General features: G+C 40.9%; 1 protein-coding gene across 1 annotated transcript in view; it reads left to right on the top strand.

The window, feature by feature from the left end:
• Nucleotides 1–27,347, top strand: part of ATRN (attractin) — a 253,540-nt gene that overhangs the window by 140,453 nt on the left and 85,740 nt on the right. The window contains exons 21-24 of the mRNA XM_037898359.2: nucleotides 4,904–4,956; nucleotides 6,551–6,645; nucleotides 9,990–10,068; nucleotides 10,455–10,612. Of these exons, the coding sequence (XP_037754287.1) occupies nucleotides 4,904–4,956; nucleotides 6,551–6,645; nucleotides 9,990–10,068; nucleotides 10,455–10,612 (385 nt within the window). The remainder of the gene's footprint in view (nucleotides 1–4,903; nucleotides 4,957–6,550; nucleotides 6,646–9,989; nucleotides 10,069–10,454; nucleotides 10,613–27,347) is intronic.

Raw genomic sequence — 27,347 nt, forward strand, 5'->3', positions numbered from 1 at the left:
TCTTCTTCGTCGTTGTCGTCGTCGTCGTCGTCTTCTGTGTTTTTCTTCTTCTTCCGTTGTGGATGCCGGGCTCCCTGGTATTTGAAAGGTGCTCCTATTGTTGAGAAGCAATCCCTGTTTGTGACAGGCACTCCCACTGCATTCGTTGCTTGGGAGACTCTCATGTTCCCAGCAAGTGTAAAATATGCTTTCTTTTGAGGGAAAATCCTGCAAAAACAGGGAAATTAAGTAGAGACAATTAATGATGGAGCAATCCTTAAAAACAGCTTTGGGTCAGGGCACTGAGCACCTCCTTGTCCAGGGACCCTCCACAACTGTCAGTGCTCCATTGTCACCGTCACAGAACTTCCAAGGGGAACATGGAATTAAACATGGAATTAAAACTCTGATCTCCAACCCTCTTCTTGACAGAGGTGCTGATAATCACACTGCCAATACTGAGAGCTTTGCACTCCAAGCTTAAGAAAGGAGATAAGAGGAGCAAAACAGAGAGTTCCTCATCAATGTAGACCTCAAGCCCTCAGAGGAATGCTAGTGAGGGTCCGAGTAGTTCAGGTACCATGAAGCACGTTAAGACTTCAACTAAGTCCCATACCTCAGTGGTAAAGAGATTGGTACCAAAGACTTCCACTACCAGGAGACCAGCTTCAGTGGAATCCTCAACTCCTTTGGTATTGTTGTCAGTGCCTCGCATGATGACCTCTGCAACACCATCGGTGCTGATACTGAGTTCTGTTGTGCCAGTACCACAGGAATTCCAGTACCTGAAAAACATTTTGGTACCGAATAAGCCTGAGTCTCTGCTCCTTGTAACCTCTGGATACCTCTCAGTAATGAGGTTGGCTGCTTCACCAACTGCTCATGTTCCTGGGAGACTTATCTCTTCTCCATCTTTGACTATCCATGAGGAGTGGTTGTCACCTCTGATACAAGGTGGAAGAGCATTCTGACTCAAACTCAGAGCTTTCACTTCAAGAATCTCCAATTTATTCCAGGAGACGTTACTCCCTGTGCAGAGGCAGGACACCAGACTACTGCTCTCCAACTTTTGGGATGACCAGCATTAAATTCTTCTCCCCATGCCTTATGGTCTCCCACATTGGCCTTCCTGGGAGCCATGGGCAATGTATCACTGGCAGTTTTCAGCAATCTCACCTCAGTCCCTCAGGGAACATGGAAGACCTGATTCCCTGATACAGTGCATCCCTTCTCCCCATTCTTAGCCCGAGGAGACCTTTTATTTATTTCTTACCACAGGAACATCAAGAACAGCTCAGCTCCATAACAAAAGAGAGTCAGCTTTTGGCAAAAACTTCACTGGATTTGTGCCGGAAATGGCCCAACTTGATTATCATACACATTGTAAGGAGAGTGATCACTTTAGATAAGCTATTACCAGCAGGAGAGTGGGGTGGGAGGAGGTATTGTTTCATGGTCTCTGTGTATATAATGTCTTCTGCAGTTTCCACAGTATGCATCCAATGAAGTGAGCTGTAGCTCACGAAAGTTTATGCTCAAATAAATTGGTTAGTCTCTAAGGTGCCACAAGTACTCCTTTTCTTTTTGCGAATACAGACTAACACGGCTGTTACTCTGAAACCTTTCACAAGCAGTTGCTGACACAGGAGGTGTCATCACTCCTAAATCTAGGAGCCATGGAGCCAATCTCACTTCAACACAGGGGAAAGGAATTCTAGTCAAAATATTTTCTGATACACAAGAAAAACAGGGCTTGGAGACTGATATCAGATCTCAGACAATTGAACTAGCATGTCAGACTTCTGAAATTCAAGATGGTGTCCCTAGCAGCTGTAATTCTGTCCCTGGAATTAGGAGACGGATTTGTGACCTTTGATCCAAAAAATGCCTACTACTTTCGCGAGACAGATGAATCCCACGTTCAGTCAGTCATTACCAGTACTGGGTCCTACTCTTCGGCCTGTCATCCACCCCAAGGGTATTCTGAAAAAGCATGGTGCTGCCTCTGTTGTCTTTCCCTACCTTGATGGAAGGCTCCTCAAGGGTCGGTCATATCAGGAGGTGCAGTTCAAACAACAACTTCACTATTCCAAAGTTTAGGCCTGCAGATAAATTTCAGAATCAGTCTTGACCCCTACAGATTGAATTATCTTTATAAGCCACTTCTGGATTCTATAATGGCAGAGTTTATCTCCCTCTCGACAGGTTCCTTGTTCTAAATTACCTTATACAAACAGTGTTGCTCAGCCCTCAAGTTCCAGCAAGGACATGTCTGCAACTGCTGGGACACGTGGCAGCTTGTGGTTTTGTGGCGCAAAATACCAGGTTGCATCTTTGATGTCTCCAGGGGTGGCTCAGGATTGTTCATACACCCAGCAAACACAGTCGCAACAAGCAAGTACCTGTACCCAGTCAGGTCCTACAGTCACTCATCTGGTGGCGGAATCTATCCAAAGTTAATGCAGGAATTCAGTTCAACCAGAATCCCTCCTATAGTCATATTAACATCGGATTCTTCCCTCTTGGAATGGGGAGCACATTTGGGTCCTCACACAGGCCCTGGAAAATGGTCACAACAGGAACACTGCTTACACATCAATCTCTTGGAATTAAGGGTGGTCAAAAATGCTTTCCTCCACTTCCTTCCCCTGCTCAAAAACAAGCCCATCAAGATCATGACAGACAACGTAGCATGCATGTATTAAATCAATCGTCCGGGCAGAGTGTGTTCCTCTCACTCTGCCTCAAAGCGGTAAAACTTTGGAACTGTTTCATAGCCAGATAGTCATCTGGGCTTCTTACTTCCCAGATATACAAAACACCATGGCAGATGATCTGAGCAGACATTTGTCCTTAAATTACGAATAGGAGTTGGACTCTTGAGTGCTCAATAAAATACTCCTGACTTGGGGATTTCCAGAGATTAATTTTTTTGCCACAGCAGTCAAAACAAAGTGCAGGAAATTCTGTTCCAGAGGGAGTCTCGATCCCCAATCTCTAGGAGACGCTTTCCTCATTATATAGACAAAGGGTCTTCTCTATGCAGATCCTCCAACTCTATTGCTCTTAAAGATCCTTATCAAGAACAGAGAGGACCAAGCCAAAGTCATTTTGATTGCACCAAACTTGGCCAATATACGTTTGGTTTCTGAACCTCCTCAGACTCGCCTCTTGTCCTCTGTGGAGGCTACAGATAAAATCTCCAGTATTGTCTCAGGATGTGAGTCAGACCTTTCACCCCAATCTTGGTTCTTCAGTGGTTCTTCAGAGACCTTATGCTCATCAGAAGTACAAAGATACTGTTGAAGAGCAGAAAGAAATCTAATAGACATACTTACCTTCAGAAATGGAGAAGTTGTAGCCTTTGGTGTAACCAATGCCATCGGTTTTCTGTACAGTCTCTCTTTCCTCAATCTTGGACTACCTGTTGGAATTGAAAAATTCAGGCCTTTCCTGGAATCCCATCAAGGTTCATTTAACAGCAATAACAGCTTTCCACGTGTCAGGAGAAGGTTTCTTATTATTCACTCATCCAACCACAGTGAGATTTGTAAAAGTATTTATCAATCTTTTCCCACAGATAAGAGCCCCTACACTGCTTTGGGTTTTAAACCTTGTTCTTAACCGTCTCAGGAAGCAGCCATGTGCTCACTTTTATATCTGTCTATGAAGACAGCCTTCTTGGTGGCCAACATTTCTGCTCAAGGGGATGGGGAAATGGGGACGCTAATTGCAGACCCATCCTTTACTTTGTTCTCCAAGGAGAAGGTATCTCTATGATCCCATTCAAAGTTCTTACTCCTCTGGAGTTCATATCAACCAAACTATTAATTTTTTGTTTTTTCCCCTAAGTTTCATCAGTTTACACAAGAGCCTTCATTTCATATGTTAGCTGTTAAAAGAGCATTAGCTTTTCACTTGGACAGGACTAGGCCATTCAGGAAGACCCCCAGACTTTATTTCCGTTGCAGAGAAGTCTAATGGAGCACCTATCTTCACTCAGAAACTTTCTAAATGTATCTTCTGGATGTATTATTGCTTGCTATGGTTTCGCTGCGGTTACGCCTCTCCTAAGAGTGAGTGCACGCTCTACTATATCACTGTCTGCATCTCTACTCAGAGATGTTCTGGTTGCTTAAATCTGCAGGGCTGTAACATGATCCTTGATGTACATGTTTTCTGACCACTGTGCCCTATTTGCACTGCCAGATCAGATGAAGCAATAGGCAACGCAGTTGTCTCTTTGGTAATGGACTCTGCTCCAAAACTTCCAACTTCTCAAAGCGTTACTGATAGGGAGCCACCTAAAGTGGAGTGCCCACAGGGATTCTATTCGAAGATGGAGGAGTTACTCATGTTGTGCAGTAACTGGAATTCTTTGAGGTGCATCCCCCTGTGGGTGCTCCACTACCCACCCTTTTCCCCTCTGCTTAGGAGCTGCCTGTGTGGGCTTTGCGATAGAGGAAGAACTGAGAGCGGTTTGCCTGCTCCGCCATGTGAAGCCTTGTACGGGGCACGAGGATGTGCAGGGCTCATGTGTGGGCAGAATGGGCACTGCTACCAAAAATCTCTGGTCAGAGGCACAGGGGCACGTGCGCACCTAAAGTGAAGCATCTGCAGGGGGACACATCTTGAAGAACTCCCATTAGTGCACGAGGTGAGTAACCTCTCCTTCCTGTAATTTTCATACTTCAGTTTCAGTGCTTTCTACTTGCTTGCTTGGGTCTTCCAACTTTCCATGGTTTCTTCAATATCTCATTACAGCTTCAGACTTGCACCTTTTTGTTTTTAATTGTATACAGTTATCTTCTGAGCTCAAGCTGTGTTCCGTAATTGTTTTTAAATGGATAGAGATTCAAGCCAAAAAAAAAAGGAGAAAATCAGACTGAAAACCAACATTGACTTAAAAAAATATTCTTTTTAGGTGTGAGGTAGAAAATCGATACCAAGGAAATCCACTTAAAGGAACATGTTATTGTAAGTACAACTGCTTTTCTTTGCCTGAAAATAGTGAATGTCTTATTTGATATATAGGAGCAAATAAGTTACATCTATTTTACTTCTCACACCAGTTTAAATGCAGATGGGTTAGGACAGTGGTTCTCAAACTGTGGGTCGGGACCCTGTTCTAATGGGGTTGCCAGGGCTGACGTTAGACTTGCTGGGGTCTGGGGCCAAAGCTGAAGCCCAAACCCCACCACCTAGGGCTGAAGTCTGAGCCTCAGGCTTTGGCTTCACACCCCCTCCCCACCAGCGGTGGCAGGGCTTGGGTGGGCTTAGGCTTGGTTCCCCCACAGTGTCATGTAATAATTCTTGTTGTCAGAAAGGGGTCGCAGTACAATGAAGTTTGAGAAATACTTAGGAAATACTGTCTTTACACTGCTAAAATTCAGATTATCCTAGTTTTATCTTATTTTATCACTCTTAAATATTTGAGATCAACACTTTTAGAAAGATATTAGATGAAAAAACATCTTAAATTAAATAGCAATGAAGGGTTCAGACAGGATTTCTAAGGAGGTGTGGAAATTAGAAGTGTGCTAAATCCTGCTTGGGCAGTCGAGGAGCAGCACTGATAAGTTTTAAAGATAATCTTGTGCAGTTATCAAACACAACAGTGTTGCTTATGCCAACCACATGGGAAAGGAGAAACAGCACAGTGTAGGGCAGGCTTCTTGATAGTAATTTTGAAGCCCAGAAGACTGGGAACATGATGATCTTTAAAAAAGTTATTGTCAGTGCTGTCTATTGTCATGATAGCTACAAATACTTCATTAAATATTTAGTTCCTTTGTGCACTCCTTTGAGCCCAGTAGAGACTGCAGTGGACTGGATTAGGCTTCTTTCATGGGAGGGGTGGGGAGGGGAAAAGAGAAAGAAGAACAAGATGAGATATCGGTGCGTCATGAAGCCTCAACCCACTTTTTGAAAAAGGCCTTGTTTTATTAGCCATAGTAGCAATTTTATTGTATTTGCCTGGCCTTTGATTTTTCCCAAATGCAGTGAAAATGTGGTGGTTTACCAGTTTTGCTAGATGGGTGAATGTTTTTCCCCACACTGTTCTAATGGGAATATTGTATTCTGCCATTCGAAAATGTTTGGTCTTCTTTAAACTCCCATAACATTGATAAACAGTTTTGATAGAGACTTTAGACTTGGTGAAACGACAAGAACTAAGCAAAATGTGGTTAAATTATGTAGTCAACCACATTTCCCTTCTACCAAGTTTTCTTAGGATGGAGACTTTTATCAGATGTCCTGCTTGAAAAATGTAAACCTTCCCCCCTTCTCTTCCAAAAAAAAAAAAAAAAAAAAAAAAAGTTGGGTTAATTTTAATAGAGTAGGATGTAATACCCTCCGAGGTTGGTATAGTGAGGTGTCTAAAGTGTTCATTATTCTCTCCCAAACTCAACTTTCTGTTGGGGGCAGATTATAGCAGTGCAGTAACTCTCTCTTGTTGCAGTAAGCTGTTTGCTTAATCTAAATTAGAAATCACTTACCTGCCTTGCTTTCCAGAAGCTTGTTTTATTTCAAGGCACTTTTTCACCTTTTTTGCATGTATTCTTTACAGATACTCTTCTTATCGACTATCAGTTCACCTTCAGCCTTTCCCAAGAGGATGATCGCTACTATACTGCAATCAATTTTGTAGCAACACCTGAAGAGGTGAGTATGGTCTCTTCCTTTTTGATACCCCTACATTTCATACTTTGTTTAAAAAATCTGCCTTCTCCTTGCACTGAAGAGAGTGGCTCATACTGTTCTTTGAACAGAACTACCGTCTTGGTGCACATGCATAGTGCATTTGCTAGCCAGAATGTCTTCAATCTGTGTAGCTACATCTTGCTTCCTTGCAGCTCCAAATGTTTGTGGCCAAAGCGGGGCATAAGGAACTGCAGCCTAAACCTGCAGTTCACTTGCTTTGTACTTCTGGAATATGTAGTCAAACCCCTCTAGCTTTCTGTTGTTGCTTGCAGTTAGTCTTGTATCTTATTGTGTCTACTTTCTTCACTTTCTTTTACTCTAATATAGTTAGTCAGTGTAGAATTATGCCATGGCACAGTTCATTCTGTTGTTTATTTTGCTTTTCTTCCTGGTGCAAAAGGCATCTCCTTTTGGAATGGAAATATAGAGCAGTCATGTAAGGTATCTGACTTCAAATGCAGCTCCACATTCATGGTGACTCCTGTGCATCAGTGAGGGTCACTTTCTCTTTGCTTCTCTTTCACCTCAAGAGCTCAGAGAGAGGTCAGCTTCCAGTTATTCTGCAGGGACAAAGTCCATGGGCTAGTCAGAATAACTCTTAGTCAGTTAACACCAGGGCTTCCTCTGTGTTTAATAACCAGCTGAATTCAGAATCCCAAAATTTCTCCGATCCTGTCGGGCAAGAAAACATCCTGTTCGTCCAAACACTGCAGCGAGTTAATGCTGTCAGTTTCATCCTTGGAACTGAGGGGTGGGGAAACAGGAAAAAGCAACAGTACTCCATGTCTTAAATCGGACTCCAAGAACATCAGAACGTAGCTCAGAGGCAACCAGCACTGAGCTGGTTGTACAGAGCCTAATATAACGGGGCCTTGATCCATCTTTGTGGTCCGTAGTGCTATTGCAGTACAAACAGGAGGCTCCTTGATACGGTGAATGACACAGACCCCTTCAGTGCCGACAAAACCACTTCCCATTTTTTTCAGTGCTCACATCATTCCTACCAAAAGATGCTGTGGATGGGATAAATCAAAGCAGTACTATTGTCTGCCTGCTCAATCCAGCTGAGTACAGGAACTTCTCCAAACACGCTCTTGAGCAGAGACTTCTCCTTGGAATGCAGCTTACAGTTCCTTGTTGGCTGCTCTTAAGGAGCCTCTTGGTTCTAAGAGAGAGCCCTGAATTCTCCCGCAGGATCAACAACCACAGCCTCAAGGCTAATAATGGGGAAACCATGGCTTTGGGGGCCAGGACGACCTCCCCTTGGCACCCATCAGTGTAATGAGGCCCCATGGGACCCGCACTCCATGACCGGGGTGTCAAACCAAGCAAGGGCTCTGTTGTATTTAGTTAGATGGAATATATGGGCCCAAAGAATCAAAGATATTAACATGGTGCTATTGCTGTCCAGCATTAACCAGTGTTAAAAAAAGGTTTGGGGTTTGGTATACAGAGACCCCAGCCTGCCTAATACATGGCAAACACTATTAAGAATCGTTTGAATCCCTTATTAGGAATACAGAAAATAAAGAAAAAAACCGTTAAAAAGCATTTAAAAAGGAAAGCATTAATAAGTTTCATTCTCACAACATTCCTTCTTCCCTCTCCCTTTAGCCAGAGAGAGTCTTTAAAAACATGCCCACTTGTCTGAAAGTCTCTTAGATGGTACTACAGATGTTAACTATCCTTAGTTACTTATAATGGGCAGGAGCTATTGTTACTGTCGTTGAAATCTGATCCCATTTCCTAAAAGACAAAACAAATGAAATGCACACAAAAGGGAAAAGTAAAGAACAACAAAGATAGAAAATACTATCTGTAACTTCTGTCTCTAGTGTTATCTCTCACTTGCAGCTTCACTGCTGGAGAAATACAAGCACAGCACAAGGTCTTATCAGCGACTCTGAGACCTGACAAACTTGTACCAGCATCGAGATGTTTAGGGCTTTGCTTTTAGCTGCCTTTCTGGGCTCAGGCTTACAGCAATGTTGCAACATATGCATTGTTGTCTAATAAGACAAATAGCTGGACAAAAGGAAAAAGGAGAGGGCTAGGAAAGAGAAGAAATATGGTGGGAAGGAAAAGAACCTTTTGGGAAATAGGGGAAGGAAGGAAAAGAGAAGGATGTGTATGAGACACAGCCTCATGTGTCAGGTGATATTTGGGATTAGCATGAGCCAGTTGAGGTGGCAATGGTGATGTCGTCTGGGTCCCTCTTCCTTGGCCCAGTCTGCTCAGGACATCTCTCCGTAACCAGACGATGAAGAGTCCGAGGAGATGGTGGAGTTGGCAGCTGTCATGATGAAGTTTTCACCTTCCTCTTCTCTAGTCAGCCATCTGTCTGTATTTCCCCTCACCCCACGTCTTTTTTGTTAAGGACCCCAAAAGCGAGTGATGGACAGAATGGTCCCATACCCTCATTATTTTGTGCACCAGTTAGGCCTAATTTCTGACACACCAATTTTGGTTAATTAATTTCCTGTCCCATACTTTTCTTGTTGACCAGGCATGGTCTTAACACAGTCCTTGAGTTATATCAGGAGGCCTTTTTTTGTTTAGGCTAATTCAGTCTTTTTGCACTTTTTCCCCATCAACATTTATTATGAGTTATTGTAACATTTTGTGAACTTTCACTCACTTTTCACAGTTGAGCTCAGAGTTAGGGAAAATTTGTAGGCCCAGTTATCACAAAAGAGCCTGTAAATTTATATTCTATTATAAAAATTTATATTATTATATAATTTTATAAAAGAAGGCACAGATATTGGAGTGAGAGGAACATATGGAGGGCCATTGTCAGAGCAAAGATGGAGGTGGGGAGGAATACCAATAGGTAACATGATTTGAAATCTAGACCAGGGCAGATATTTTGTGAGGATACAAAATTAATTATTTTATTGGGGGCGGGGGAAGAGTATTTAAAACCAAAAATTATCTAAATGTGTTCGCATTAAAATATATTTGAATGCTGCCACGGCCAATGACCCCAGAATCATACTTAGGATAGTCTGCAAAGAATCCTAAATGAATATGGTTTGGAATTACATTGAAGTAAACTTTTCTTTTTGGGGAGATCCAAATGAAAATGTACAGCTATGTTCTATTTTATATACAGTGGATCTTTAAAATGCGTCTTGCTGGATGTTAGTGCTCTCACATGTAGATGAGTATTCTATTCAACCTACTGTGAAATAACTATAGTTCTGACACTTTTAGTGAGAGTTGCTTTCAAAACAGAACAATTTTAATTGAATGACATCTGTTAAAAATAACTGTTTTCTTCTCTCTCTTTTTCTCTAAATCAGCAAAATAGAGACCTGGACATGTTTATCAACGCGTCTAAAAACTTCAACCTCAACATAACTTGGTCAACGAGTTTTGCAGGTAAAAGAGAAAAGTAAACCAGAATCTCAACTGTATGGGAATAATTAAACACTATATGTTACATTTTAGAAATTGGGATGTGGGAAAGAAATTAAATTGAGAAAGGAATTTTAGTTTTCCCCTCTCCAGTTTTCCAATTCTCACATCTTGATTATGTGCATTGGAGACAGTGGAAATGCTGATCTAATTTTTTGTAATGCAATATTTTGTGTGTTCATTGATTCTACTAATGAAATACAACTCAAAATTGCAGTCTTCAGACGAATAGTTCCTTTTACTGTCACAGCCATAGCTTTATAACTAAGGATAATTGGTCCCCTTTGAAAATCACTTAAGATCTGCGCTGAAAGCAAACTTTTATTGCTACTTTTTAAATTCTGAAACAGCTGGCACCCAGGCAGGGGAGGAGATTCCAGTTGTTTCAAGGTCCAACATAAAGGAATACAAGGACAGCTTCTCCAATGAGAAATTTGATTTCCGGAGCAACCCCAACATCACTTTCTTTGTTTACGTGAGCAACTTCACCTGGCCAATAAAAATACAGGTAAGAACTCTCTTAATAACTAATAGATATAATCTGTTAACACAACTTGTCATCTCTTCCTTCCCTAAAGCATCCGTAAATGTGATATGCTGTGCATTGTCTGAGTTGAGCCACAGCCTCACAGTGGAACACAGCACCAGACAAAGGATGAACAAAGATCTTTGGCAAGCAATTCCAAAATGTGTCCACACCCCCCCCCCCCCCCAATCTTCTGGCACTGTTGCTGTCTCCTGCAGATCTGGAACTGTACCTGGGAAAATCTGCTGCCCCAGAAGCAAAGAAATTGGGCTTCTGATTATTTCAGGGAGGCAGTCAGCATGGTCCAGTGTTGTCATAGAAATATATTAAAAAACTCAGTTTTTAGCTTTCATAACAAATATAGCATATTGTTTCTCACTCTCAGGGAAAAGTAACCAAATGTCAAAAAACGCAGACTGTTGGTGTGGAAACTAATAGAGGAAGCGTTTATAGGTTCTGCTGCCTCTTTTTATTTCTTGTTCTTGCCTAGACACAGCTGGAGGCTTTGCTCCCGGAATGATGGGGCTTGTGGGTTGGTTCTCTTCTTTAGTTCAGTGCCCTCTGTTTACCCCTTGCTGTTCTGGTCACATGTGGCATAAGTACACCTCATTACATTAGTCCTACATCAGCAGAGGGATTAGAACGTAAGAATGGCCATACTGGGTCAGACACTTTGCTTATATTTTTGCTCAGTTCTGAAATCATATTCTCAGCTACTTTGCAATAGACACCACAGTTGCAATTTTTAACCTAGTGAATCTGCACATTCTTTTTACTTCAAAATGTTTTTTTCTTTTTGTGTTTTCTCTAGTCTGACAAGGTGAAACCTTTTTAAACTTTCTTCTTTTTTTTTAAATAGTTTGTTGGACTACTCTTTTTAGAAATCCTTAGCAGGTACTGTACATGGGGATAATGTCAGACTTTTTTTGCCCAAGGTATGGTTGTAGTCAGAAAAATTACAGTAAAAAAGACTCCTCCTACTCAACAGATTGAATACCCAGAGAACAAGAATCATTCCTGCTAATTTTGGTGGCAAAAATAAGGGTTTTTTAAAAAATATTTTATGTTGTTGGCATGGAACCAGTACAGTTAATGAGAGGTGCATCTTTAACAGTTTCAAGGTTAAATATTACAGATAAGAGTTTATAATACCACTTGGACCTAGGAAGGTTCATCACCCACACTAACTAGCCTTAATACTCACTTCTGGTGCTTCAGTCCCAGAACATTTTGCATATTCCAAACTCCCTATCCCTGTCACAGCTTCATGTGTGCTTACTACAAAAACAGTGTACATCCCAGGGGAGCTGAGCTGGCTCTTGGTTTGCTTGTGATAAAAATACCTGTCATGCAGAGTCAAATGGCAGCAGAGGCTCAGAAATGGTAGTGGAGAAAGCTCCAGGAGATCATGAGGGTGATCAGAGAGCAAGAACTGCAGTCCATGGAGTCCTTGTTGCAGCTGCTGACAGTGCAAATAAGTAAGAGAAGACCGGGTCACTCTCTTATTCAGGCCAAGGTCAACTCTAGTCATCTGGCAGTTGACCTTGGCCTGAATAAGAGAGTGACCCGGTCTTCTCTTACTTATTTGCACTGTCAGCAGCTGCAACAAGGACTCCATGGACTGCAGTTCTTGCTCTCTGATCACCCTCATGATCTCCTGGAGCTTTCTCCACTACCATTTCTGAGCCTCTGCTGCCATTTGACTGTGCATGACAGGTATTTTTATCACAAGCAAACCAAGTGCCTTTTTTGGGCCAGGAATACTTCCAGTGATGGGGGGGAACAGAGCTGTGATTGAGACTTAGAATAAGGTGCTGTTGGTATAAAATGTCTGAATGAGGAATACAGTTTCTGTATCTCTGGGGAACTTGTCCAGACATAAGAGCATAAATTCTTCCACGTGTACTTGCCATTAACTAGAGTAGTAATTACTCTGTGAAAACTGGCAACCTCAGATGAGTACTGCTGATGGATATATGCATTTCATGTTGCCAAGCCCACTGTGGGGGCTATTTAGCTGGAGACGGTAATACATAGTGCCCTACATGGGATGTGTAATCAAAGTGCACAATGTCGCTGAGATTATGAAGTGTTTTTGCAAGATGTTTCCCAAATTGTGCTTGGATTGTTGATGACATCCATAGTTCTATTCTTTGCCCAGCAAGCATGATTGTCATCTGAAAAGGCTATATTCCATGTTGGGTGGACAGACCAGGGAAGTGAGGAAACAGCGTTTCATTCACCAGAACCAGAAGCTGTAGTTCAGAACCCCAGACTGGCTGAGAGCAATAGGCATGCTGCTATGATTAGGGGGATGCTCTCAATGGTTGGCTGTTTGCAACAGCACAGTAAAAAACTCAAGGAGCTGACTGAGGCGATATCTGAGCCATTAGCAGTTATCTTTGAAAAGTCATGGAAGATGAGAGACATTCCAGAAGACTGGAAAATGGCAAATATAGTGCTCATCTATAAAAAAGGGAAATAAGGACAACCCAGGGAATTACAGACCAGTCAGCTTAACTTCTGTACCCAGAAAGATAATGGAGCAAATAATTAAGCAATCAATTTGCAAACACGTAGAAGATAATCAGGTGATAAATAACAATCAGCATCGATTTGTCAAGAACAAATCTTGTCAAACCAACCTGATAGCTTTCTTTGATGGGGTAACAAGCCTTGTGGATAGGGGGGAAGGGGTAGATGTGGTATATCTTGACTTTAGTAAGGTTTTTGATACTGTCTTGCATGACCTTCTCATAAATAAACTAGGGAAATACAACCTAGATGAAGCTACTATAAGGTGGGTGCATAACTGGTTTGAAACTCATTCCCAGAGAGTAGTTATCAATGGTTCACAGTCATGCTGGAAGGGCATAATGAGTGGGGTCCCGCAGGGATCGATTCTGGGTCCGGTTCTGTTCAATACTTTCATCAATGATTTAGATAGTGGTATAGAGAGTACACTTATAAAGTTTGCCGACAATACCAGTCTGGGAGGGGTTGCAAGTGCTTTGGGGAATGGAATTAAAATTCAAAATGATCTGGACAAACTGGAGAAATGGTCTGAAGTAAATAAGATGAAATTCAATAAGGACAAATGCAAAGTACTCCACTTAGGAAGGAACAATCAGTTGCACACATACAAAATGGGAAATGACTCCCTAGGAAGGAGTACTGCGGAAAGGGATCTGGGGGTCATAGTGGATCACAACCAAAATATGAGTCAACAGTCTAACACTGTTGCAAGAAAAGCAAACCTCATTCTGAGATGTATTAGCAGGAGTATTGTAAGCAAGACACGAGAAATAATTCTTCCACGCTGATCAGGCCTGAAGTGGAGTATTGTGTCCAGTTCTGGGTGCCACATTTCAAGAAAGATGTGGACAAATTGGAGAAAGTCCAGAGAAGAGCAACAAAAATGATTAAAGGTCTAGAAAACATGACCTGTGAGGGAAAATTGGGTTTGTTTAGTCTGGAGAAGAGAAGAGTGAGAGGGGACGTGATGATAGTTTTCAAGTACATAAAAGGTTGCTATAGGGAGGAGTGGGAAAAAAATTGTTTTTCTTAACCTCTGAGGATAGGACAAGAAGCAGTGGACTTAAATTGCAGCAAGGGTGGTTTAGGTTGGACATTAGGAAAAACTTCCTGACTGTCAGGGTGGTTAAGCACTGGAATAAATTGCATAGAGAGGTGGTGGAATCTCCATTATTGGGAATTTTTAAGAGCAGGTTGGACAAATACTTGTCAGGGATGGTCTAGATAATACTTAGTCCTGCCTTGAGTGCAGGGGACGGGACTAGATGACCTCTCGAAGTCCCTTCCAGTTCTATGATTCTATGAAACGTGGTGATGGCCTTGAGCTAGAATCAGAGGTTCTCAAATTTCATTGCACAGCAACTCCCTTCTGACAACAAATATTACTACATGACCCCAGGAGGGGGGAATGAAGCCCAAGCCCCTTGTGAGGGGGCCACGGGGGCCGAAGCTTGAGCTCCACTGCCCTGGGCAGAGGGGCCAAAGCTGTAGCCTGAGCCCCACTGCCCAGGCCTGAAGCTGAAGCCAGAGCCCCATGGCCCTGGGCGGTGGGGCTCAGCCTTCAGCCCTTGGTACCAGCAAGTCTAACGCCTGTCGTGGTGACCCTATTAAAAAGGGGTTGTGACCCATTTTGGGGTCCCAACCCACACTTTGAGAACTGTTGTGCTTGATTAATTGGCATCTGGAGGTGCAGGCAAAGGGGTGTTTTTGGGGTGGGCCTGGAGGACGATTATTCTTGAGGCTGTTAAATAGCAACCAGAATGTGTTCCGTGCCCTGCTCGTTTGTTCTCTGGAGAGGGAAGAAATTTTTTTCCCTTAGAGTAATAGTGACCACACTCTGAAGTGTAAACCCAACTCTTGTACTCCTTTTCATTCCCATTCTCTAGCTAATACAAAGATGAAATCATAAGTCGTGTGTGGAGTTTCTTTCATTACCTGAGTTCTCTGCATTGTCCTCAGTGAAACATGTCTGTGACAGCAGGTTCTATGGTGCCTGACCTTGTTCCCCTTCCAGTGACACTTTCTTTTCCTGTCACCACACCACCGTATACTTTGGTTCTGTTGAGTTTCGTGTAAGGCATTGATGGGACTTGCTTTGAGCAGATGTAATTGTAAAGGTACTAGGAGTGCTTGAGAAATGTTCAAAGCAATTTTTTGTGTAGACAGTGTTTTTCAAGAATTGAATTAACTTTTTGTTTTGCTTATAACAAAACTCAACTTTGCCATCTTCTGTCAGAGCCTAATTACTAAACTACCCTGAATTATTTACCTTGCTTTCCCTTGACACACAATTATTGTATAACTCTTACAGACTCATTAGCAGGTTTGCTTTTCTTCATACTACTTGAAAAATTTTGCCATAATGAATTCTAGGACACTGTATATCGTCCCACATTATGCTTCCCATTCTACTGCCAGAACCTGCCCAATTTGGCTCTTTAAATGCCACATCTGAATTGTGTGGCTTGTTCTGCATTGCACATTCACCAACAGTAGTATATTTGCCTTAGTTCTGGGCAAATTTCTTAAATTCTCCTCTGCTTCTCCTGGGAAAGTTCTGACCTTTGCCATAACTTCAAAACAGAATTAGTTTCTCACAGTCCAGTTATTTTCTTCTTTTCCCGTAATTCTTTATATTGCACAATTTAGTTTATTTTCTCCTCATGAACTTGAGCTAGCCTAGATTTATACATGACGTTGAAAACACTAGTGTCTCTTGCTCCAACAGTTGCTCCTTCCACTTCCTCATAATTCTTGCATAGCAGTTCACAGAATGCTTTTGTATAAAAGATGTCCAGGGAAGAATTCCTAAAGGATAATTGAAAAATTATTGCATGAGAAAATATAATTGTCCTCCAGGGTCTGCAGTGAGGGATTTAACCTTGCCTTTAAGGCTCTGTGTAATCTTCCCCCATCTCATTTTCTCCGACTCATTCACTAGCATTTTATATTTCTCCCACTCCTTTCCTTGATCTTTTCCCTTGTTTTTCCACACTCAGCTTCTTACTTTCTATTGTGGTGTTTCCTCACCTACCTTGTGAAATGTTTTGGGAAGGGACTGCCTAATAACTGGTTCTTGATTGGGATTCTTAGACATTACCGGAATTTTATTTTATTTTTATTTTAAGTGAAACAACCTGTCCCTTCCCTCCTTCTTATCTTAAATCCCACACTTTTTAGGAATATTTCCTGCCTCCGCCTCTCTAGTAATCTCTCCACTCAATGCCCTTTCCTAAATTATTGTTCATTGTTTTACCATGTATGTCCTATCGAATTCAGATTGCAAGCCCTTTGGGACAAGTAGCTTGACTTAATTTGTTAGTTCAGACTCCATCTTGCAAAGTGTCTAGGACGTGTGTTTTTTTTTTTTGTTTTTTTTTTGAAGGCTGCCTCCTGCAGTTTTGACCATTGCAGTAACATGTTTCATTTTTAAACTTTCTGCAAATACTTAAAATGTGCTAATTTTCTTTTGAAACTACTGTTTTCAGTTCTTAAATTGTGGTGAATTCATTTAAAATGTGATAATTTCAAATTGTAGCTTGTTTGATAAGCTAGCAAAGACAGAGTAGTTCTGTGTCATTTCTTTGCAACTTAAACATTTTTAGCCATTTTTCTTTATTCAAATCTAATGATGTGTATTGATCAGATTGGCCTTCTTGTTTTCTAGTTGGAATAGCATAATGAATATTCCTAGTACACAAGTTCTGTTGTACTAGCTCATTCTCATCTTTGACGTGTTCTGCATGATCAAATCTGTCTAGTACAAAGCTTTTTAAAAAAGCTCTAGAAATCTACAGTAGATGATACTACTTAAATAAATATTGTTCCTAAGGTCCTTGATTCAAATTTGCCTTGTGTTTCTGGCTGTCCTACCCCCTCTCCTTGCCTTTTTAAGCTGGACTCGGAGCATATAAATGCTCTTTTGTGCTAGAGATAGCTGTGTTCTTGCCAATGCTGAAATCTGGCTTTTTTCCCCTTGTTGCTCCACCTCTCTCCAAAACCACTTCAGTTGGTTTTTAAAGTATATTGGTGTAGGATGTCTTTTTTTTTGCCTCCCCTACTTTTAGAAAATAATCATTTTAAATCATTTAAGAATTAAAACTGCAAAATGTGTAGAGGGCCTGTTTTTAAAAAGTTACAGAAATCTGTTTCTGGGTTAGCTCTGTCTGAATAACTTCCATTTTATGAAAGCCACGTTGTGGAGTTCATTTAAAAACTTAGTTTGCCAAGCTTCCTTTGAAAACACAGGTAAGTTCTTGTTGAAAAATGTCTTGGTATTCTTCTCTATTTGCACTCTAGTTCTTTGCTGTCAGTAGATTTAGTTTGGCTTAACCATATTAAGCCTATGAGCATTGTATAAAGCATACTATTCACCTTTCCACTTCAGTTTATTCTGTCTTGAATGTGCTGTATTAAGTAATCCTTGCCAGAAGCAGGACAATGTACCTCTAAAAATAGCATTTTTTTGGAATGGTCACGTGAAAGTGGAATGATGTAGCTAATATTTTATTTTACCTGTAATCCTCATCTTTTATGACAGTTTATAAAACAGTTGCTCTATTTGTACAGGAAAAATAATCTCTTGGATTATAAAAAATAATACAGTTTTAGAATATCACAGCTAAGGAGGAAGGAAATTCAATGTAGAAACTTGCAGTGGAATTTTACTGATTATTTGAATTGAAAACAATGTTTTTCCTCTCAGCTTATGTTTGTGAAACTAAAGTGCAGTGTCTGACAAGCACCTAATGGAGAGAACATGAAATCCTCTTTGATACTTGTGTAAACATCAGCAGTATTAAACTGACGTGCATTTACTTTGAACAAATTACAGTAAATAAACCTCTCTTCAAAATTGCCAGTAGATCAACCATTTAGCTGCTAGTATTGCTAATTTGAAACTTATTTTAACAGCTTTAAGTTTTCTAATAAAGTAAGAGGCTAGCCAGGCAAGACTATTTTGCACATCTAGTATTTATGGTACCTTTACCACTCAAAATAAATATACAAGTTGTTTTCTTGTGTCATGATTCTTGTACTGAGGCCATTAGGAGTACACAAATTCTATAGTCTGGCCCTTTTTCCTCTGTATATAACAAGTTAACGTGGTCCCTGGAGATATAGTTTGTAACCATATCATTGACTGGCAGGTTGGTTCATTTCTCTCTCCTGTGTTGGATTGAGTTCTCTTTACTGAATAACCTGACTGTTAAGTTATTCATCGATTCCAAAGCTCGAAGGGACCATTGTGATCAATTAGTCTGCCTCTTCTATAACACAGGCCATAGAATGTCCCTAAAACAATTCCTAGGGCAGATTTTTTAGAAAAACATCCCATCTCGATTTAAAAATGGCCAGTGATGGAGACTCCACTTCTGCCCATGGTAGATTGTGCCTTTATCTTCACTGTTAAAAATGTACATCTTTTCCTATCCTGAATTTGTGTAGCTTCACTTTCCAACCATTAGATCATGTTACACCTTTCTCTGCTAGATTGAGGAGCCAATTATAAAATATTTGTTCTCCATGTACATACTGAAAGACTGTAATATAGTCACCCATTAACCTCCTTTTATTAAGATAAATAAATTGAGGTCCTTGAATCTATCACTATAAGGCATGTATTCTAGTCCTGTATTCATTCTCGTGGCTCTTCTCTGAACTCTCTCTAATTTATTAGCATCCTTATGAACCACATGTTCCAAAGAGCAATGAAGACATAGGGACTTTTACAAACTCTTGCATATGAAGTATTTTAATATACCTTTGCAAAATCTCACTATTTGCTCACTACATGCCATTTGCTTGAAGAACTTTACCTCAAATACTTGAGGCTTCAGAAAACTTCCATGGTAGTAGTGGCCATCACAGCATGATATATCAGGTTAGAGCATCACGTTGCAATTGGACAGTTTTTAGGTTTTGAGGACCTGAAATATGGGGTGACCAGTGGGACGGCTTCAGTTCACTTAAGTTGTTGAATTCTTCTCTGATTGAATTACTACCATGGAGGGGAAAAGGGGAGTGGAGTATAGATGAAATTGTTTCTGCTGTTGATATCTGCATATCCCCAACCTCTGAAATTTCTTTGTATGAAGTTCAAGCTTGTTTTTTTTCTATATAGTGTATTCTATATAGAGCTTTGACCCTTCTTACTTGAGGATATTCTAAATCACCTGCACACCATGTGTCCCACCTTCTGGGGTTCTCATAAGACAATCATTTTAGATATTTTAAAGGAGCTTCCCATCATGGTATCAAAGTGTTTTGTGAATCCATTTAATATATAGAATCACTTACAGACTTATTTAGTGAAATAAATGAATGTGGAGCATGAAGATGGAAATCATCCATCTTTGTGAAATGGATGGTTGGCTTATGATTAAAGGCTGAAAACTCAAGCATAGAAATTATAACAAATGGCAAAATTGAATATTTAGTGCAGCCTGTAACACGTCCTATTTAAGTCCATCTTTTAATTTACATAAAGTATTCTTTTCATTGATAATCTAGATGAAGGCAGCTTAACCATTCATATAAATGTACACATTTAAGTTACACAGCACACCAATTACTCTTGACATGAAAGCATTCTGTAAGGAGTATGTCAGTGGGACTGAAAGTGAAATTGGCACATTGAAACAGTTTGGCACTTGCATTCTATTTCATTATAAATGGAATTTCTTATTAGTGGATTCTATTGTATGTAGCTTTTTATGTTACCTCCAGTTTCTTATCAAATTTGTTCAAGATAGTTGTGTCTTGTAGAAAGATGGACATATCACCTTCCGAAATCAAATAGTAATGAAATGAAACCTCCTTTGAACATATAAGTATGGGAGTACTGTTCTTCTCTAAAAAGTGATTATATAAGATGGCACCTCCTGTAACAAATCTGCTTCCTTTGTTTATGGAGTCATAGCTACAGTAGAACCTCAGAGTTATGAACACTAGAGTTGCGAACGGACCGGTCAATGACACACCTCATATGGAACCGGAAGTACGCAATCAGGCAGCAGCAGAGACCCTCTCCCCCACCCTCACCCCCCAAAAAGAGCAAGTACAGTGCTGCGTTAAACATAAACTACTAAAAAAAAAAAAAGGGGGGGGGAGTTTAAAAAAGAAAACAGATTTGACAAGGTAAGGAAACTGCTTCTGTGCTTGTTTCATTTAAATTAAGATGGTTAAAAGTAGCATTTTTCTTCTACATAGTATAGTTTCAAAGCCGTATTAAGTCAATGTTCAGTTGAAAACTTTTGAAAGAACCACCATAAGATTTTGTTCAGAGTTGTGAACGTTTCAGAGTTACAAACAGCCTTCATTCCTGAGGTGTTCGTAGCTCTGAAGTGCTACTGTACTTTTTTTACATGCCTTTTTTTACTGCTTTTTCTCCTGTTAACCATTCAGTGCCAGCACAGCTAAGAAGGAATGAACTGGATTCTATGTATTGCTGTGCATCAACAGAATTAATTGCCAGTCAGTTTAATGAATGAACGTGTAATCCCATTGAAGGCATTTGAGTTGCACAGTTGTCACTGAATGTCTCTTTTGCTTCCAGAACTTATACTCTTGGTTGTGTGCAAGAAGCAAGAATTGAAATTGACTTTGAATGCACAAAGTTTGCAGAGCTGGCAGTTAGATGGCACGTGATGTGGCATTATGAAAACACAGCACACATGAAACACCATGATACCATTGTTAGTCATATTTCAGAGTACATCTGCAATTTAAGATAAATTAAGATACTTCCAAAGAATGGCCTTCTTATTGAATACAGCAGGTGCATCTCCTGCTATAGTGGATTCAGCTATTTGAGAGGGAAATATTAACCAATATTTTGCAACTTGCCATGAGTTTATATTACTAGTAGAGGTTAAACCCTCAGACAATGTAAGGGACATTCATTATCATATTATCATACATTAACACAATATGTCTGAGGTTCTTAGGACTATACAAGCAAAATGCTTAAACATTACATTCTTGTTTCAAAAACAAAACCAAAAAAAGGTTAAAGCATTACTAAAGCAGGTTTTAGTTACATTTCCTTCCCTATGACACTTGGTTCTTTGTGTTGCTGTTTTCACCAATTCTGTCACTGTTAAACCTGGTTCTAATGGGGGACTTCAATCACACTTCATCTGCTGGGAGAGCAATACAGCAACGCACAGACAATCCAGGAAGTTTTTGGAGAGTGTTGGGGACAACTTCCTTGTGCAAGTGCTGGAACAACCGACTAGGGGCTGTGCTCCTCTTGGCCTGCTGCTTACAAACAGGGAAGAATTGGTAGGGCAAGTAGGAGTGGGTGGCAACCTAAGCAACAGTGACAATGAGATGGGTGAGTTCAGGATCCTGACAAAAGGAAGAAAGAGTAGCAAAATACAGACCCTGGACTTCTGAAAAGCAGACTGAGACTCTCTTAGGGAACTGATGGGCAGGATCCCCTGGGAAGCTAATATGAGAGGGCAAGGAGTCCAGGAGAGCTGGCTGTATTTTAAAGAAGCCTTATTGAGGGTGCAGGAACAAACCATCCTGATGTGCAGAAAGAATAGCAAATATGGCAGGCAACCAGCTTGGCTTAACAGTGAAATCTTCGATGAGTTTGAACTCAAAAAGGAAGCTTACAAGAAGTGGAAATTTGGACAGATGACTAGGGAGGAGTATAAAGATATTGCTAGAGCATGCAGGGGTGTAATCAGGAAGGCCAAGGCACAATTGGAGTTGCAGCTAGCAAGGGATGTGAAGAGTAACAAGAAGGGTTTCTGCGAGTGTGTTAGCAACAAGAAGAAGGTCAGGGAAAGTGTGGGACCCTTACTGAGTGGGGGAGGCAACCTAGTGACAGAGGATGTGGAAAAAGATGAAGTACTCAATGCTTTTTTTGCCTCGGTCTTCACAGACAAGGTCAGCTTCCAGACTGCTGCGCTGGGCAGCACAATATGGGGAGGAGGTGAGCAGCACTCAGTGGTGGAAGAACAGGTTAAGGACTATTTAGAAAAGCTGGACGTGCACAAGTCCATGGGTCCAGATCTAATGCATCCAAGGGTGCTGAGGGGGTTGGCTGATGTGATTGCAGAGCCATTGGCCATTATCTCTGAAAATTTGTGGCAATCAGGGGATGTCCCAGATGATTGGAAAAAGGCAAATATAGTGCCCATATTTTAAAAAGGGATGAAAGAGAACCCAGGGAACTACAGACTGGTCAGCCTCACTTCAGTCCCCGGCAAAATCATGGAGCAGGTCCTCAAGGAATCCATTTTGAAGCACTTGGAGGAGAGGAAGGTGATCAGGAACAGTCAGCATGGATTCACCAAGGGCAAGTCATGCCTGACCAACCTGATTGCCTTCTATGATGAGATAACTGGCTCTGTGGATATGGGGAAAGCGGTGGATGTGATATATCTTGACTTTAGCAAAGCTTTTGGTACCATCTCCCAAAGTATTCTTGCCAGCAAGTTAAAAAAGTATGGATTGGATGAAAGGACTATAAGGTGAATAGAAAGCCGGCTAGATTGTTAGGCTCAATGGGTAGTGATCAACAGCTCGATGTCTAGTTGGCAGCCGGTACCAAGTGGAGTGCCCCAGGGGTCGGTCCTGGGGCCGGTTTTGTTCAACATTTTTATCAATGATCGGGATGATGGGATGGATTGCACCCTCAGCAAGTTCACAGGTGATACTAAGCTGCGGGGAGAGGTAGATACTCTGGAGGGTAGGAATAGGGTCCAGAGTGACCCAGACAAATTGGAGGATTGGGTCAAAAGAAATCTGCTGAGGTTCAACAAAGACAAGTGCAGAGTCCTGCATGTAGGAGGGAAGAATCCCATGCACTGCTACAGGCTGGGGACCTACTGGCTAAGCAGCAGTTCTGCAGAAAAGGACCTGGGGATTACAGTGGACGAGAAGCTGGATATGAGTCAGCAGTGCGCCCTTGTTGCCAAGAAGGCCAACGGCATGTTGGGCTGTATTATTAGGAGCATTGCCAGCAGATTGAGGGAAATGATTATTCTCCTCTGTTCGGCACTGGTGAGGCCAAACCTGGAGTATTGTGTCCAGTTTTTGTCCCCCCACTACAGAGGGATGTGGACAAATTAGAGAGAGTCTAGCAGAGGGCAACAAAAATGATTAGAGGGCTGGGGCACATGACTTATGAGGAGAGGGTGAGGGAACTGGGGTTATTTAGTCTGCAGAAGAGAAGAGTGAGGGGGAATTTGATAGCATCTTTCAACTACCTGAAGGGGGGTTCCAAAAAGGATGGATCTAGGCTGTTCTCAGTGGTAGCTGATGACAGAAGAAGCAATGGTCTCAAGTTGCAGTGAGGGGAGGTCTAGGTTGCATGTTAGGAAACATTGTTTCACTAGGAGGGTGGTGAAGCACTGGAATGGGTTACTTAGGGAGGTGGTGGAATCTCCATCCTTAGAGGTTTTTAAGGTCCGGCTTGACAAAGCCTTGGTTAGGATGATTTAGTTGGGGATTGGTCCTGCTTTGAGCAGGGGGTTGGACTAGATGACCTCCTGAGGTCTCTTCCAACTCTAATATTCTATGATTCTGTGATAAACCAAGTGACCATCATTAGTATGAATTGGCATACCCATTTCAATTAGACATAAATTTTACATGCAATATACTGGTTAGTATTGCTTGCGAAGCATTTTCGAGAATGCAATCAAGTAAAGTTATGGATGAAACTTTGTTTCAGCAAAACAAACATTGAGATGCAGTTACCCTCTGACAGGTGGTTAGCAATAGGCTGCAGCATAAGAATGGAACTTGTTGAATGTGTAATATTGTACTTATAAAAAGAAAAAGGAGGACTTGTGGCACCTTAGAGACTAACAAATTTATTTGAACTTAAGCTTTCATGAGCTACAGCTCACTTCATCGGATGCATTTTCTCTAAGGTGCCACAAGTCCTCCTTTTCTTTTTGCGAATACAGACTAACATGCTGCTACTCTGAAACCTGTCATTGTATTTATAGTTCCTTTTTTTATTTTAAGCTTTCTCTTTCTTTAAGGGTACATGTATACAGTACAGAAAGCCCACCTGGAGTGTAGAGTTCTAAGGAGCTTTACAGCCTAACTACAAAGCCTAAATTAAGTCTGGATGATAACTGATTCCATGTTCATAAGCAAATTAAATGTGGTGGGTTTGGTAACTTTCCTGACAGGCCTTCAGTGTGTTGACTGTGTACGCTTACTATGCTCCCTGCATTAGGGATGGATAAAGGTGATCGAGTAGAGCCAGTGTGAGCTATGTAAATACACTCCACCCCCACACACTCTTCATTATCAGATTCTGACCGCAGTCGAATATTCAAGTCTCTTGTTAATGATGGTTCATGGTGTCTCTTTCCTTTGGATAAATATAATTGCATGTACCTAGGAGCCTATCACACTACATCTTTTCCTGACCATGACGGGATACTTGCTTTAACCTGAACAATGAAAGATAAATCAGTTTGTTTTAATCTTTTGCAATTTACTGTTGAATGTAATTACTTTCAGTGATATGCAATTACATGCTGATTTCCAGAACAGGCAAACTGACATCTCCTGTTGGGCATGGGGAGATTTGAAACAGAACAGTTAAATGGATACTTTAAAACATGAAACAGCTGTTTCCTTTCTAGCTGCTCTTGCCTTCTTATTTTTGGCATCAATTGGTGACATTTTTCTCTCTTTTTGGAAGTTGTTCTCTTTAACATTAGGGAGTATTTTTGCAAGCAGCTTTCTAAATCCTTGAAAATTAGGAATTGTTTTAGAAGACAGTTCACCATTTTCAGGAGGTGTTGCAATTTTTAGGATTTGCCATCGAAGGTAATGACTTTCCGATGATAGGTGATTTCAGCATGAATAGCTTTCTTTTTCAAGGTTGCTGATGTTTTATTGTAGAAGAGTAGTATGGCATGTATGTAATCCATATATTATGGTGGGTTTTTTGCACTTGGAGTGAACTGCGACTCTAAAGCCATTTCAGTTAAGTTGGACTTTGCGGCGGTACCACAGCCCTATGTAGTCGAAATCGGTTTGAGGAGCAATGTAGTATTGTCTCTCATTGTTTTAAGATGTCTCTGTAGTTATGGCAATGTATAAAGTGTTTTGATGATGAAGAAATGGTTTTCCTTGAAGCCAGAAAATGTTATCTTTAGAAGTGAATTGACCTACTATTCTTTTTGTAGTTCTGCCTCTTGGGTCATTGAGTTGTGTTAAATGGTTTCACAGCCTTAAACAGATGCTTCAATCTTTTCCTTCTCCAGTTTTATTATAATACATTTGTACAGCATTGTAAACTGCAGGATAAAAGAGATGTAGGGTGAGAAATTTACTGATGACTAGATGGGATTACTTGAAGAGCTGGCTTTCCATTTGGGATATAGGGAGATGGGGATAGTGATTGTTTTACAAAAACAGATTGTACCTCTTCGAGTGTAAAACTCCAGGTCCCAAATGGCTAATACCTAACAGAGAGCTCCAAGAAAGGGCGCTACTTAAATTTAAATATATGCTCCAACAATAAGGCAGCTTCCTTCTTCATTGAAGTGGGAAGTCTGCTACCTCCTTACTTGAAATGGTGTTAGGATCGAAGGACATCTACTGGTATGTGGTCTGGAACATGCCTGTGTAAGAGATGATTTGTGATGGGGCTGTGTTTGTGATCCAAGGAGGTACCCAAGCTGGGCCCTCACCATGTAAAAGGCAGTGTTATCTCCTCTGAAGAAAATCTTCATTCTGAAATTGGCTCCCCTTTTTCTAAAATAGCCATCATTTGACCTTCGGTGCATACTGCAAACTCCCAGCTGAGGGATTTGTAGGTGTTGGGCTTCTTAGAGCAAGAGGTGGGTTTTTTTTGGTGACCTTATGGACTGGTTTTATGTTGGTGTGTGCAGTGTTGTTGCAGCTATGTTGGTCCCAGCATTTTAGAGAGACAAGGAGGGTGAAGTAATATCTTTTATTGGACCAGTTTCTGCTGGTGAGAGAGAGAAGCTTTTGAGCTACACAGAGCTCTTCTCCGCACCTGAGGAGCAGCCCTGCGTAGCTCGAAAGCTTCTCTCTTTCACCAGCAGAAACTGGTCCAATAAAAGATATTACCTCACCCACCTTGTCTCTCTTATGTGGGTGTGGTCAGTTTTAGGCTGCTTATAAGATGCTTGAATTGCAGGAGACTTACCTGTCTAGGCCTTTGTTGTCAGTTGCCATAATTATAGTGCCAGCTGCTATTGTATCTGAATGCCTAAGTATGTTTTAGTTGCCTGTAACTAGGCATAGATGCTCTTTAAATCCCAATTAAGAAGTTAAATTAGTTGTCCTGTGAATATGGAACAGGGTAGAGACTCCCTGCAGAGTAGGAAAGGGAAAAAGGCAGGATTTTAAAAGTGGATATTAATTGTATTACCATACCACAAAACTGCTCAAGTAGTTTTTTTTTTTTTTAAAAAAAAAGCCCACCCTTTTTACTTACTCTTAAATGTGGTGTGTAATTACTGCCTACAATCTGCCTTTTTTCCAGAATTCACTAATTTATAGGATCAATAAGAACACATTAAGGTGTTTTCCTATAGACCCATTGCTTCATTAAATGATTTGAAAGTATTAGTAAATGTTTTAGACAGCAGGATCAAAATGAGTCATTAATTCTGAATTATCAGTCCATCTTTGTTTTAGAAAGTTCTCCATGTCACAATAGAAGACAAATATTCCACATAATCTGGACCTTCACCAACTGGTGGAATGAAAGGGAACTGCTAGTTACTGGTAATGAGTGTCCTGGACTCGTTTAAATGGCTTGCTTATTTTGCCTGCTAGAAAAGTGAAATTTAGTTCCAGCTCAACTCTCCTGTAACGTAAACCCAGGGAAAAAATCTGCACAAAACCGAAGTCCAGCGTATGACACACAATCTGGCATAGGAACACTGAATAAATAATGAATTGTCAGATGGTGCTGCTTAATGAGTCTAGTCCTTCAATCAGCTGCTAGATGTGCCTTAATATGGTATGATACACTGCTGGAATAATCCTTTTTCTTTCCAAAGCACATGCAGCTTTGCTCTTCTTTTTATTTAAAAAACAGAACAAAAATACCAGCAGCCTTATACTCAGAAACAACCAACCCTGCAACCAGTACGCACACAATAAAGAGAAAAAGTTTAAAGGGCCCGATTTCATTTTCAAGCTTCAAACAGCTCATTAT

This window comes from Chelonia mydas, chromosome 4 (genome assembly GCF_015237465.2).
Source record: "Chelonia mydas isolate rCheMyd1 chromosome 4, rCheMyd1.pri.v2, whole genome shotgun sequence".
Classification (NCBI taxonomy): Eukaryota; Metazoa; Chordata; order Testudines; family Cheloniidae; genus Chelonia; species Chelonia mydas.